The sequence below is a fragment of the Dendropsophus ebraccatus genome, chromosome 5 (assembly GCF_027789765.1).
Source record: "Dendropsophus ebraccatus isolate aDenEbr1 chromosome 5, aDenEbr1.pat, whole genome shotgun sequence".
NCBI classification, from domain to species: domain Eukaryota; kingdom Metazoa; phylum Chordata; class Amphibia; order Anura; family Hylidae; genus Dendropsophus; species Dendropsophus ebraccatus.
In genome coordinates this window covers 162023996-162039904 of record NC_091458.1, presented here as the reverse complement: position 1 = coordinate 162039904, position 15909 = coordinate 162023996, and the positions used below count along the sequence as shown (strand labels likewise).

Sequence of the window (15909 nt, the reverse complement as noted above, 5' to 3'; positions counted from 1 at the left end):
ATATGAAAAGCCTAAATTACCAGAAAATTATAAGGCTCACACAGAATGGTCTATTCAGTCCATAACATACAGACCCTCCTCCCACCCAAAAGAAAAAAAGATTAAATTAATATTTTATCATTCCAATAGCATAAAAATAGTGATCCCATTAAAAAACATATAGGACACAATATATCAGGGCAAACGTGATATCATAATCCATAGATACAAGTAATCAATCAGCAAGGCGAGAGTAAATCAATTGTTGTTCAGTGCAGACATATAGCAGAAATAAGATCTAGGTCTGGGTATTGTGGTGGGGGATCATGTTCTGCTTACTCTTCCTGCCCCCACTTCCAGTGTCGGGGGCCATACAGGAAAAGCAGAGGACAGATTGTAGATAACAGCAGTTCCTACTGCAAGTTTATTAGGGTGGACTTGTACCTCCTGTTAATGTACAATGAGGGATATTTACTAACAAATCTAAAAACACGACTTTGTCAAAGATGTTTTGGCATAATTTCCAATCTAATGTGTTTAGTCAAATTTATGTAAATTGCCTAATAGCATAGTAAATGTGTCTTAAAAATAATGGTCTTTTAATTAGTCTAATAAATTCACCTGGTTCGGAGCAGACGTAGTGATGCGCCAATATATGCGACTTTTTATAAAATTGCGCAGTTAATAAATTTAGCTAGAAAAGAATTCTGGCGCACTTTCAATCTAATTAGCAACAAAGAATCTAATTCAAAAAGTCGCATCTAATTTGGATAGTCTTGTCTAAAAATGCTTCATAAATTCATAATAGATTTATTTCGAGTGCAAACTAGATATATTAGACTAAAAACAGGCGCAATTAGTTTGATAAATGTCCCCCAATGTGTCCAAAAGTAGAAAAAAAAGTGTACTAGGGGATTTTTTAAGCCTACTAAAAAGCGTATCTATCAGCAAATATTGATAGAAGTTTTTGATACTCACCGGTCTGCGCCGCCGCACTGGTCCCAGGGGTGCCATTTTTCAGGAGATCTGTCGCCTGGTGGCCGTTTTTTGGTATATGCAAATGAGCTTGTCTAGTGCTCTGGAGATTGGCCCAGTGCACGGATCAAGCTCCCATTACTGTTGCGCCTCATTCTAGTGATGGGATGAGATACTGGGGGTGTGGACCCATCTCATTACACATTAGACAAGCTCATTAACTTATAACAAAAAAGTTGACGTAAATGTTAGGCAAGTCTAAAATGGAAACAAGCTGGAGCCTGCTGTCTCACAGTGTAGTTTCTGAGCCAGAGCCAGGAGAGTATTATAAAGGAATATGGAATATAAAGGAAGGACATAACCCAGATTTAGTAAAAAAAAATGTCTGATTTGCCCTCAACAAGCAACCACAGCTCATTTTTAATTTACGAGGGAAATCTGAGAAATTTAAGGTTGATGGGGCAAATCATTTGTGCCATATTGGTAATACTGGGTCATATACTTCTTCCTGCTGGGTCCTCTTCTTGCTTTGTCTAAAAACAGCAACTGCAATGTGTAATAGCACCTTAAAGAGAGTAGGTTTAGTCTGTCCTATCTCAGGGTGGCATACACTAGTGACAGAGGAGCTGAACTGAATGATGGATCTCTGACATTGTTCTGTGCAGCTTGTAGTGAAGATGCAGGTAACCTGAAATAAGTCCACTCTGTGATAGTCATCTGCTGGATCAGAACTCTATTCCAAGCTTCCACAATGGCTTCCTGTCCAGCATCTCCTCCCACTAGCTCAGCTCCTCCTCCACTCCAGCTCAGCTCCTCCTCCCACTAGCTCAGCTCCTCCTCCACTCCAGCTCAGCTCCTCCTCCCACTAGCTCAGCTCCTCCTCCACTCCAGCTCAGCTCCTCCTCCGCTCCAGCTCCTCCTCCCACTAGTTCAGCTCCTCCGCTCCAGCTCCTCCTTCGCTCCAGCTCAGCTCCTCCTCCCACTAGCTCAGCTCCTCCTCCACTCCAGCTCAGCTCCTCCTCCCACTAGCTCAGCTCCTCCTCCACTCCAGCTCAGCTCCTCCTCCCACTAGCTCAGCTCCTCCTCCACTCCAGCTCAGCTCCTCCTCCGCTCCAGCTCCTCCTCCCACTAGTTCAGCTCCTCCTCCGCTCCAGCTCAGCTCCTCCTTCGCTCCAGCTCAGCTCCTCCTCCCACTAGCTCAGCTCCTCCTCCACTCCAGCTCAGCTCCTCCTTCGCTCCAGCTCAGCTCCTCCTCCGCTCCAGCTCAGCTCCTCCTCCCACTAGCTCAGCTCCTCCTCCACTCCAGCTCAGCTCCTCCTCCGCTCCAGCTCCTCCTCCCACTAGTTCAGCTCCTCCTCCGCTCCAGCTCAGCTCCTCCTTCGCTCCAGCTCAGCTCCTCCTCCCACTAGCTCAGCTCCTCCTCCACTCCAGCTCAGCTCCTCCTTCGCTCCAGCTCAGCTCCTCCTCCGCTCCAGCTCAGCTCCTCCTCCCACTAGCTCAGCTCCTCCTCCACTCCAGCTCAGCTCCTCCTCCGCTCCAGCTCCTCCTCCCACTAGTTCAGCTCCTCCTCCGCTCCAGCTCAGCTCCTCCTTCGCTCCAGCTCAGCTCCTCCTCCCACTAGCTCAGCTCCTCCTCCACTCCAGCTCAGCTCCTCCGTAATGAGAATACTTATAACTGCATCACATCTCTCCTCTTCTTATAAGAAAAACAAAGTGCCACCATAAGAAATCTGGATGATATGGGGATGAAAATTTGTCCCAATCTCCCACTTACAGCTGTTTGCTGCGATGACAACCCATATCCACATATCTCTTCATTTTCTTCAGCAGTGGAATCATTGAGAACCAATGGAGACTGGACAGAAACTACTGGGATGTCAGGAAGTTTAATGTACAATGTTGAAAAGAGAAGTTTCTGATGGGATTACTGGAGTGGGGGTAGTTCTATACTGTCTAAGGAATCTGTATAATTCTTGTTGTAAATCTTTGTGTTCCATGGTGGCAATCCTGAGAGTTTTGTTAATTGATTGAATGAAGTGGTCCACTTTGCCATCGGCCTGAGGCCAGAAAGGAGTTATTTTCCTGTGGGTAAAGCCTAGATAAGTTGCAAATGCCTTAAAGTCTGCACTATTGGGCAGCCCATTGTCAGTCTTTAGTTTTTAAGGTATGGCATATGCCAAGAAGATCTTGCTTAGTTTTGGTATAAGAGCTCTTGCAGAGATGGTAGAAATAGGTTCAATGACTGGAAATCTAGAAAAATCATCTATGACAACCAGTAAATATGAACAATCTGGCAAAGTGCAGAAATCAACAATAACAGCAGTTCAAGGACTTTCTGGCCGAGGTGACGTTTGCAATCATGCTCAGCTATGGTCAACTATAGTTGCGTGACAAGGTATACACGTAGAGTGCTTCTACTTTTTTTTGCCTAGTCCTGGAAACGATACTTTCTCTTTAAGCAGTTTCTTTTTTTTAACTTCACATGGATGAACCTTATAAGCAAGATCAGACAATCTGGCTTGAAGTTTTTGAGGTATGACCTGGCAGTAGCAACTCTGAATCAGAAATGGGAATGTCTTGCATTAAAGAAGTCCTAATATTCTGCCGTTTGATCCTGCGGTTGAAGCCAACCCTCAGCTAGAAACCAGCTCCAGCTCTTAGACTGGACCGTGTCAATACCTAACTGGAGTAGGGGATCAGACTGCACGGCTTAATTTCCTCCAAGGTCATTGCTCTTTGTACAGAATGTGCAACAACAAAATTGACATGCTCCTCAGTGAAGACACTTACAGGCATGTCATCCTTGGCAGATTGTGGTGAAGGGTATCATGAAAAGTAGTCTGAAAAGTTCCCAGCTTTTACCTTAAATCTCAAATTAAAGTGGTAGTTCTGTTGATGGAGCAGTCAGCGGTCAAGTTTTTGGGCTGGCTTTGAAGAATGTTTATTGAACATTGGAATGAGTGGTTTATGATCACTTACCACTGTGAAAGGATGACCAAAAAGGTAAAGATAAATGGTTTCGCCACACAACAGCAAGGGCTTCCCTCTCAGTTTGGGAATAGAGTTGATCAAACCTCCGGAAATGCTATGTTTGATCAAACATTCACGAACCTGCCGCATTTGATTGCTGAAGCCTTCCTGGTCCGTGGGGAAGGAGGAGACTGCAAAACAGGAGTCCGTGGAGCCTCGGTTGCGAGTCTCAAAACACGGGATAGCCAGATATCTCTAGCCTGTTGCCACGGGGTGCCTCCATGATAGGGACAGCACCACACCACCCTGATAAATAGCCCCTTAAGTCCCACTCGGTTGCGAGTATTGGAACATAAATAGGAAAACACCAGGGTGGCCCCTTTATGTCAATGTCTAACTCAAGGTGCGAGTATTGCAATCATGACAAGGGCTTGCCAAGGCAGACTTCCATCCACAGACAGCCGTTTCGGGGTTTTTGCCCCTCGTCAGTGTGGAGTAGGAGAAGGAGGAGACTGCCCAGGTACCACCTGGAATTCTGGGATTCAGCCTAGGTAATAGTCTAGGTAATAGGCTGAATCCCGGAATTCCAGGCGGTACCCCGCACTGTCCTCCTTCCCCACAGAGCGGGAAGGCTTCAGAAATCAAATGTGGCAGGCTGGTGAATGTTCGAGTTCGATCAAACCTAGGATTTCCCGAGGTTCGATCAACTCTATTTGGAAATAGCACTGTTAAGTCTCTGTTAAAGCTTTGCTTGCATAGGAGACAAAAAAAAAATGCTATGATTATATCAGTGGTCAGACTGGACTTTAGTGTGCTAAACACTGTTTGATGTTCAGCAGTCCATAACCAAGAAGCATCTTTTTTTGTGAGGTGTCGTAGGGGTTCAGAAACAGTAGCCACATCAGGTATAAAACATCTACAGTAATTGAGCAGTCCAAGAAAATTCTGAACATCTGATACATTTTGAGGTTGGCTTGCAGAGGTTATGGCAGCTATTTTTGGAAGGTCTGTTAAGATGCCATTTTCAGAAAAAATATAGCCAAAAAGGTTTAATAACTTCTCGTTGAACTCAAACTTTGATGAATTTACAGTTAAGTTGCAGGTTTGCAGTCTCTGAAATACTTGTTCCAAGTGGTTGTCATGTTCTTCTTGGGTTGTACCAGGTATTTAAAAAAAAAATTGCCTGATAACATTTTTAAATATTTCTACAGTTGATGAAATGCAAAAATTTAGCTTCTTAAATCTTACCAGACCGATGTGCTAAAAGTTGGATCTGGATGCAATTCAAGCTGGTGATAACCTGATTTTAGACCATTTTTTGAGAATAGTTTTTGCACCATTTAGATCTGTGAGAATGTTAACAGTAGGAGTAAGGAGTTCGCATAATCGTTAACGATAAACGGTCAAAATGACCGCTATAGCGAAAGACCTAAAATCGTTCACCTATTTACATGGAACGATAATTGTTACTTATAATTGTTCTTGCGGTCGTCTTGTTGTCGCTATTGCGTTTGCACTACTGCGAAAGACATCTTATTCAATGCAAACGATTTGCGAACGAGCAACGATAAAAATAGGTCCAGGTCTTATTAAACGATCAACGATTTCTCATTCGGTCATTAATTGCTATTCAAACGAACGATTATCGTTTAGATTTGAACGATTTAACGATAATACAGGATGTGCCTGTAAGATTGAACTGATGGCTGTACAGACTTATCACAGGCTGGATGGCACAGGCTGAAGAGATTGTGCAGCTGCAGAGCATGATGGAGCCGGGAACAGCAGCTGCCTTAGAATGTATACAGAGCTGGATCAGAACACTTTATACCATGCTTCCACAATGGATTCCTGTCCAGCATCTCCTTCCCCTAACTGAGCTCCTCCTCCCTTAAAGGGGGTTATCAGATAACAAAAACAATATTCTAAACGACCTCCCTTTCCAATACCACCCTATGTTTAATATACATGTATAACCTACCTTGCACCCTTTCCCTGTTGTTTTCTCATACCTACCTGCTCTGGATGTCTAATATCATCTTCTCTGTGTTAACTTTGAAGCTGCGCTGCTCTCTCTTTCCCCTCCCTTTGTAGACATAGGATATGTTTTCTCCTCTCTGGGGGTCAGGTTAGCTGTCTATTGACTTAGAGACATCATCTCCATGCAACTGTGCTGCTTCCACAGACTTGCATGTGTCCCTGAGCCAAGGTTTCTGTACTATGAAATGTTATGGTTCTATCTCTGCTTGCTGTTAGTGAATGCACATATGTACCTGTCTTTGTATCACAGCGCTGTATATTATAAGTGTTACGGATGTTCTGTGAGTCTGGATGGAACTAGGATGTTTTTATTCATAGTTAGCAAGTAGAGATCTAAACCTATACTACCCCCTAGTAAACAGATGCTGTTATGCAGCACATAGCTCCACCATGCACGCGCCAGCTCTGCTACATCATCAGCTAGTAAGGAATACATATTGGGGTGATGTGATACAAAATCGGTGAAAAAAACAGTCCTGTTGCTTTGCAATAGTAATGATAGCAGTGGGCAGGAAAGAAAGCTAAGGGGCCGAGTACACAAACAGACCAATCAGGGAGATGAATGATGGGAAATGTAGTTTCCTGGCTAGCGCCATCTTGGATGCAGATCGGCTTTTAGAAAAACTTGTAACTCAGGAAAAGCAGCAGCAAGAAAGACAGGAGACGGCTCAAAATACTCAGAGGGACTGGTAGGTAAGACGAGCTAGGTTTGAGAGGATTTCATTTTTTAGCTCTTAGGTGGAAAACCCATTTAATACGTCACTGTTGCTGGGCGGAATAAGCAGAGAACAGTTAAAAGCATAGAGAATGCTTAAAAAACATTGAGTCTGATTCAAAAATAGTCTCCTGAATAACGAGGACACTGAGCACCGCACACTAGTACTCTACATTATATGCACATGCTCAGTAATCCTTGATATTCATGAGCATCAGCTCCCTCTGCCCGCTGATTGGTGGTTGTCCATCTATACTGTGTATAAGCAGTCTGGAGGGTTGGGGGAGGGGTGTGACAAGAATACTATTCTCCTGCATATTAGGAGAACGGCTGAATAGAATGATGGAAGTAATACACCCATCTGTTCATCATTTCCGTCATCCGGGGGCCTGCGGGATTCTGACAGCCGGGGCCCACGGGGATCTGACGACCGGGGCCCGCGGGGATCTGACGGCCGGGGGCCTGCGGGGATCTGACGGCCGGGACCCACGGGATCTGACGACCGGGGCCCGCGGGGATCTGACGGCCGGGGGCCTGCGGGGATCTGACGGCCGGGGCCCGCGGGGATCTGACGGCCGGGGCCCGCGGGGATCTGACGGCCGGGGCCCGCGGGGATCTGACGGCCGGGGCCCGCGGGGATCTGACGGCCGGGGCCCGCGGGGATCTGACGGCCGGGGGCCCGCGGGGATCTGACGGCCGGGTGCCCACGGGGATCTGACGGCCGGGGGCCCGCGGGGATCTGACGGCCGGGGGCCTGCGGGGATCTGACGGCCGGGGCCCGTGGGGATCTGGCGGCCGGGGGCCCGCGGGGATCTGACGGCCGGGGCCCGTGGGGATCTGGCGGCCGGGGGCCCGCGGGGATCTGACGGCCGGGGGCCTGCGGGGATCTGACGGCCGGGGGCCCGTGGGGATCTGACGGCCGGGGGCCCGTGGGGATCTGACGGCCGGGGCCCGTGGGGATCTGACGGCCGGGGCCTGCGGGGATCTGACGGCCTGCTGTATACCCTCAGGTACTGCTGGAGTAATCCTCAGCCTGGTGTGAACGCTGCCCTGTAAGCAGCGCGGTTTCTGTGGGTCAGGCTGGTTACTTCATGACCTCAGTCAAGGTTACAGGACTCCATGGAGCTGCTCTGCCATGGCTCTGGCTATCCTCCCCGTCAGGGTGGATTATCACCGGTGACACAGCCTGTGGGTGGACGGCTCCGGGACTGGGAGACACGCCCGGGCACCGGCCCCGTGACTGACAGGTGACACGGACGCTCGGCCCCTCACGCTCAGCACCAGGCAGCTTCCCGCCTCACGTGACCGCTCACTCAAGGCCAAGGTACAAATTTTCCGGAAATGACGTCACGTCACCTAGTCGCATGATGTGGCAAAATTAAAAAGGAAGGGGGAAAAAAAGAATCCCGGCTCCGGATAGAAGCTGCGCAGCGTTTACCGGCGGCCTCCCGGTCCTACCGGCTCTGATCCACATATACTTCCCGCCAGTCACGTCCCGCATTTACTAGGACAGCGGCGGATAGCGCTGTAATCCGAGGTCGGTTGTGATATCCCTCCGCCGGGCGCTGAGCCTTCGGCTGTGATAGGTTAGATGCGGTATCCGTGCGCGCGGAGGGGGCGGGGCGCAGAGTCAGGGTGAAGCTGTCGTTCCGGATTGCAGAGGCAGCTCCCCCGTTTCCGCCATTGCGGCTCCTGCCCGATAGTCTGTGAGGAACGGCCGGAGGACATCGGACCAGCGTTACCGGTTACCGGAGAGCGTGAGGCAACTGTGCGAGAGGCGGGAGAGACAGCCCGGGGAGAAGAGACACAAGAGAGCTCCGAACCGCCGCCATGGCTCAGATCCTTCCCATCCGCTTCCAGGAGCACCTGCAGGTACCGGGGCCCGGGGTGTGTGAGGGCCGGGGGGGCCCGGGGTGTGTGAGGGCCGGGGGGGCCCGGGGTGTGTGAGGGCCGGGGGGGCCCGGGGTGTGTGAGGGCCGGGGGGGCCCGGGGTGTGAGGGGCGGAGGGGCCCGGGGTGTGAGGGGCGGAGGGGCCCGGGGTGTGAGGGCCGGGGGGGCCGGGGTGTGAGGGCCGGGGGGGCCCCGGGGTGTGAGGGCCGGGGGGGCCCCGGGGTGTGAGGGCCGGGGGGTGAGGGTGGAGGAGGGCCGGGGGGGTCCGGAGTGTGAGGGCCGGGGGGGGTCCGGGGTGTGAGGGCGGAGGGGCCCGGGGTGTGAGGGCGGAGGGGTCCAGGGGGGCCCGGGGTGTGAGGGTTGGGGGGGTGGGGGCCCGGGGTGTGAGGGTTGGGGGGGTGGGGGCCCGGGGTGTGAGGGTTGGGGGGGTGGGGGCCCGGGGTGTGAGGGCGGAGGGGTCCAGGGGGGCCCGGGGTGTGAGGGGTGGGGGCCCGGGGTGTGAGGGCGGAGGGGTCCAGGGGGGCCCGGGGTGAGACGGTCTGTACATCCCAGTGCTGTAGGCCGGGGAAATGAATTAATCTGCCCCCCTGTCTCCTCCTTCCTGCCCCCCTGTCTCCTCCTTCCTGCCCCCCTGTCACCTGCCGTGTGGTCGGGTGCAGCAGGGGGTAACCTTGACCTCTGCCTTGGCTCCTGGTCCCCCGGTCACCCCCGGCCCCGCTGCTGATGTCACCGGCTGGACAGGCGGGCTGTGTGTGAGGAGACCGGGGCAGGTGGAGGACGGGAGGGAGTGTCAGGGTGACAGCAGCAGCAGCATTGTGTAATACAGTGACGGATGACTGACTATAGTATAAGGATCAGTAGCTGGATGACTGACTATAGTATAAGGATCAGTAGCTGGATGACTGACTATAGTATAAGGATCAGTAGCTGTATGACTGACTATAGTATAAGGATCAGTAGCTGTATGACTGACTATAGTATAAGGATCAGTAGCTGGATGACTGACTATAGTATAAGGATCAGTAGCTGGATGACTGACTATAGTATAAGGATCAGTAACTGGATGACTGACTATAGTATAAGGATCAGTAACTGGATGACTGACTATAGTATAAGGATCAGTAACTGGATGACTGACTATAGTATAAGGATCAGTAGCTGGAAGACTGACTATAGTATAAGGATCAGTAGCTGGAAGACTGACTATAGTATAAGGATCAGTAGCTGGAAGACTGACTATAGTATAAGGATCAGTAGCTGGAAGACTGACTATAGTATAAGGATCAGTAGCTGGAAGACTGACTATAGTATAAGGATCAGTAGCTGGAAGACTGACTATAGTAAAGGGCAGGGAGGCCCCTCTCCCCTATGGAGCCTATAGTGTTATGCTGTGTTTACACAAAGCGATAATTCGCCCAATCGATCGTTTAAAGGGAACCTGTCACCCCCCCCGTGCCGGGGTGACAGGCTCCCGACCCCCCTGTTAGAGCCCCCTATATTTACCTAATCCCGCCGGGTCCCGCTTCTGGATCCGGTCGGGTGACGGAGATCTCAGCCGCTGCAGCCCGGCGCGTGCACTGAGAGATGAGTCCAATGCCCATAGAGAATGACAGGAGAGTCCGATGCCCATAGAGAATGACAGGAGAGTCCGATGCCCATAGAGAATGACAGGAGAGTCCGATGCCCATAGAGAATGACAGGAGAGTCCGATGCCCATAGAGAATGACAGGAGAGTCCGATGCCCATAGAGAATGACAGGAGAGTCCGATGCCCATAGAGAATGACAGGAGAGTCCGATGCCCATAGAGAATGACAGGAGAGTCCGATGCCCATAGAGAATGACAGGAGAGTCCGATGCCCATAGAGAATGACAGGAGAGTCCGATGCCCATAGAGAATGACAGGAGAGTCCGATGCCCATAGAGAATGACAGGAGAGTCCGATGCCCATAGAGAATGACAGGAGAGTCCGATGCCCGTAGAGAATGACAGGAGAGTCCGATGCCCGTAGAGAATGACAGGAGAGTCCGATGCCCGTAGAGAATGACGGAGCGCTGGACTCTCCCATCATTCTCTATGAGCGTTGGACTCATCTCTCAGCGCACGCGCCGGGCTGCAGCGGCTGAGATCTCCGTCACCCGACCAGATCCAGAAGCGGGACCCGGCGGGATTAGGTGAGTATAGGGGGCTCTAACGGGGGGTAGGGAGCCTGTCACCCCGGCACGGGGGGTGACAGGTTCCCTTTAACAGTTTTGAAGCAATAATTTGGTTTTTATAACAATCGGCGATAACAATAAATTGTTAAAAAATTTGTAAGAAAAATTTGTTATTGCGATAGTTTTTAAGACCGCTTGAGCTCCTCTTTAACGGACAGAGCGGTGGTGGCACTGTACTTTATTATTGTCATATATATATCTATCTATCTGCTGGTGTATATAAAACAATAAACCTCCTGTGCTTACCTCTCTCCGCTCTGAGAGTGACAGCTCCCTCAGCCAATCACTGGCCACAGGGCGCCTCAGTCAGTCATGTCACTCCCAAAGCAGTTTGTCTTGCAAGTGGAGACTTTGCTGTCAGCAGGGGACACCAAGGGAGCATGGAGAACAATAACGTGGACAATCACTTAAAAAAACATCCCTACCTGGACAGCCCCTTTAAGACTTGTTCTTATAATGATTGGGCTATCCATGGCACATGTACTTCAGCAAAAGGTCAAAATAGGAAGCCGACTTATTCACACACGGACCATCAATTGAGCTGAACACTTATTAGCGGACTACATTAGGGGCCCATGCCTGTTCGTGTATACGTTGGTTTCCCATTTTGCCGATGTTTGTGTGCCACAGAGGGCCCAATGCTTACTTGTTTCTGCCCTTATATTGTATATGTTGAACATTTGGAGATGTATTGCTTTACATTTGGATACGTTTTCCATAGAGCAGATAGGAAGGGGGGGCTTTATACTCTTGCCTGATGTTTTTACAGCACAAACATTGCAGCCATAACAGTGTTTCTGGACTATTGTCTTATATTGGCCATGAAGTAGAAATGAGCGAACTCCAAGTACACAGGTTTTTCTGAACCCGAGCGTGTGGCATTTGATTACCAGTGGCTGAAGAAGCTGGATGCAGCCCATAGGCAGGATCCATGTTTCCCAGGACTCCCTACTGTTTCATCAAACTATTTCAGCCACCGGTCGGGTTCAGTCATCTCTAGTTACATTCAGCTATATGAATGGGTGTCATGTAATACAGAGCCGTGTCCGGTCTGACCAGAAGCTGCTCCTAGACCTGAGAAGGTGATTGCGTTCAGCATCCCTTATTGTGCTCATATGGGGATATGTAACGCAATGGTCATCCTATAAATGTACCTAAAGCTCTGTTTTACAATAATAGCAGCACTATTTGTAAGTGTAGCTGCCATGAGGATCGCTGCTGTATCAGTGGGGAATCCCTCTCAGCTGGCTGAAGTTTGGGTCTCTACGGCTACAAACACTCATGAGACCGTAATGTGCGCGACCACCAGCGGGTCAGAGTGGGGTGCGCATGCGTTACAGTCTCATGTGTTCATAGACATGGAGACATTAACTTCTGGCAGCTTTGTGGAACTGCCCGCTGATCGGCAGCGCTCCTCGTGACATCACTTTAAGATGGTCTTCAGTTTCTTGGATGTGACCAAGAATGTTTCCAACTAAGGAAGGGTTGTGTGTGTGCAGGTTATGGCAGACATGGAGGCTAGGTTCAGGGGCAGCTGGAAATTACAGATGAGACCTGCAAAGAAGGCTTGTGGTCATTGCCTTAGGTGTAGATGGCCTTTCATGGCAGGCAGGGATCTCATGATGGCGTTTAGCAAGAGGCACGGAGTGACAAGATGCTTGCAGTGGGTTATGAGAAATTAAATTCAAGTAGAAAAACAAACACAAAACAGCATTTTTTTTTTCTTGTAAAATAACTTAATGGGAAAAAATAAATCATCCAAAATCAGTAATATAATATCTGGAACCTGCTATAGAATTATTATCCCACACAGCAAACGTAAAGCTACAATGCTGAAACTGCACCTGCCTTAACCCCTAGGGTGCGTACACACGCACCGCACTCCTACACGCACCGCACTCCTACACGCACCGCACTCCTACACGCACCGCACTTACAGCAATGGTGCGATACTCTCTACGTCTATGTCCCACCATTCACGCAGCCAGTTTTTATTACGCTGTGAGAATGTAGCGAAAGCCATATTTAACCAATTAGCTGCCGGTCTGCTAGAAATAATAAACAGCAAACGCTTACCTGCCCCCTGTCCTGCTTCAGTCTCCTGGTGCCGTCTCACAGACGGCCCACTCAGCCAATCAGTGCTCTGTCCTGATGCAGCCAGTGATTGGATGAGCAGGACACCAGTAGCGCGGAGCCTGAGCAGCAGCGCGGCCTGGTAATGTATTATCCGGGCAGTCTGGGTTATGTGGGACAGGGAATGACAAATCCTCTGCGAGTATGTAAACCAATAGAATATCACAGGACATTGGATCCAGTGGAACTTGCAGTGTGAAATCCGCTGTGATCCATTGTGTGACGCTACCCTTAAAAGATTAGAAAGCGGTCAGCATCATGGAGGGGTACCAATAAAAACTACCATCCTACTCTCCCATCTCTCCTTTTTCATTGTGCAAAGTAGAAAAGAGGAAATTTAAAAACAGGTGTGTGTGTGTGTGTGTGTGTGTGTATAATATATAATTTTTTTTTTAGTGTTGCTCTGACCCATAAAATATTTATTCTGCATAGTGAATAGTGTCAACTTTAAGGGGTATTCTGGAGAAGATAACCGTGCTCTGGGTGCAGTAAAAGGGGGACTTTGGTGTCAGAAGGTTTTCTTTTCCCTGTAAATTATATGGTTTACAAAAGATATAAAGATTGGAAATTTACTTCAATTTAAAAAACCCCTGTCTTCCAGTACTTATCAGCTGCTGTATGTCCTGCATGAATTGGTGTATTTTTTCCACTCTAACACACTGCTCTCTGCTGCCACCTCTGTCCATGTCAGGAACTGTCCAGAGCAGCAGCAAATCCCCATAGAAAACCTCTCCTGCTCTGGACAGTTCCTGACACAGACAGAGGTGGCAGCAGAGAGCACTGTGTCAGACTGGAGAGAATACACCACTTCCTGCAGGACATACAGCAGCTGATAAGTACTGGAAGACTGGAGATTTTTAAATTGAAGTAAACTACAAATCTATGTAACTTTATGAAACCAGTTGATTTGAAATACCCCTTTAAATAGAAAAACCTACCTTGCTGTGACAGAGCTTGGCCCTGCTATGAGTACTTTGTGTGTCTTGGTTGGCCAGTCAGTGGCTGCAGCAGTCTCCTGTCTTGGCCTGTGGTTGGCGGAGTGGCTCCTGGAATACCCCTTTAAGTAATGCTTACTAGTGATGAGCGAGTACTTAAATGTTCGGGTGCTCGTTAGTCGAGACGAATAGTTCCCGATACTCGAGTGCTCGTTTCGAGTAACGAACCCTATTGAAGTCAATGGGAGACTCGAGCATTTTTGCAGGAGACTCAAGTTCGGTAGAGAGAAGGTCGTGTGAAAACCTGTCAACCTCAGAAATTGATGGAAACACAACAGAAATGGACAGGAAACAGCAGGGGCAGCATATATGCATGCCTCTGAGGCTGCCTAATGGCACCATTATGCCTAATTCTGTGCAACAGCCTGGTTAAAAGAGAGGTAGGCATAGAGATCAGCCAAAAACTCAGCCTGACACAGCATGGCAGTGAGAACACAGGGAACCATTAAAACAGAGGTAGCTTATCATGAGCCAGCCAAAAACTCAGCCTGACACAGCATGGCAGTGAGAACACAGGGAACCATTAAAACAGAGGTAGCTTATCATGAGCCAGCCAAAAACTCAGCCTGACACAGCATAGCAGTGAGAACACAGGGAACCATTAAAACAGAGGGAGCATATCATGAACCAGCCAAAAATTTTGCCTGACAGAGTGAAGAGTAAGCATTGCTTCCTCTTTCTATAGATGCTTTGTCCGTGTAACTCTCTTGGTGGAATCCTAGCATCTGAATTGACTGTTTTGTCACTAGCTCTTGTTAGTCACGGTCCTTCCCTTCTCTGAGGTTTCTTCACCAGGCAGGTATTTCTTGCTCAGCATTTGCCTAATGCAGCTCTAGGCTTATAGAAGCGTCTCCACCTTCTAGCTGTCATCTCTGCTCATCTGCTTTTTAGCTTTTCAGATTTTCAGCTGTTGCAGAACTACAATTCCCATCATGCCTGGATAGGTAAAGCTTTAGCTTCGGCTGTTTGGGCATGATGGGAATAGTGTCTAGGAAGAAGACCTTTTATTTATTTACCCCCCCCCCCCATATATATATATATTATATACACACAGAGTGTTGCTGCTTCTACCCTTTGCATGTAATTCCTATGCCGCCTCCTTACACAGCTGTGACCGGCGAGGTCACATGACTGAATGGATTTGACACCTGTCTCACTGTAGAAGGTGTTCTCACTGCCTCCCCCGGCCACAATGCCGGAATCTTCCACCATAAATTTGCGATCCACATTGTTCTCTGGCCATGTCATTGGTTTGTAAAGCCTTTCCTGGGCCCAGATACATAATCTTCCTGATAAATGATATAACCACCAGCCCGATTTCTATCTGGATTTAGAAGCCTTTCTAGCGATTTGTCGGTAATACACATCAGTAGAGCTGAATGTGGACTGTGCAGTGTTCCTATCACAGCGACATGTCGGAGGTTTGTATGGGTGGGGGTCCAGGTGCTGAGACCCCCGGCGATCGTTAGAACAAATGGGCAGAAGCGCTCAGCAGCAGCGCTCGGCCTTTTCATCCCAGTTATATCTGCTAAAGTAGCAATCAATGGAATTATAGCGGAAGCCTATGGATCTTCTGTCCAATCGGTCCATAGGCTCCCATTATACCCATACACTGCTTATATGAGCAGCTATAGCGGAGAATAAGGGGCGGAGTGCCCACTGCTGAGCTCATTCTGCCCCATAGTGATCAGCGGGGGTCTCAGCACCCCGACCTAAACAAAGCTCTGACATGTCACTAGAACGTTGTCAGAAGTCTATTTAAAGGACACCTGTCACCCCCCGTGCCGGGGTGACAGGCTCCGGACCCCCTGTTAGACCCCCCTATACTTACGTGATCCCGCCAGGTCCCGCTTCCTGAGTCGGCCGGGTCCCGGAGATATCAGCTCCCGAAGCCCGGCGCGCGCGCTGACAGCAGAGTCAGGCGCCCATAGAGAATGAATGGGGAGTCCGATGCTATGGGCATCGGACTCATCTCTCAGCGCGCGCGCCGGGCTTCGGG

General features: G+C 49.3%; 1 protein-coding gene across 3 annotated transcripts in view; it reads left to right on the top strand.

The window, feature by feature from the left end:
• The first annotated feature begins 8271 nt into the window (after positions 1-8271).
• CLTC (clathrin heavy chain) overlaps positions 8272-15909 on the top strand; it is a 70322-nt gene continuing 62684 nt past the window's right edge. For 2 of the 3 annotated variants that reach the window (XM_069971803.1, XM_069971802.1), the window contains exon 1: positions 8272-8550. In XM_069971803.1, coding sequence (XP_069827904.1) covers positions 8509-8550 — 42 coding nt within the window. In that variant the 5' untranslated portion in view covers positions 8272-8508. The remainder of the gene's footprint in view (positions 8551-15909) is intronic. The other variant, XM_069971804.1, reaches the window with a different exon arrangement.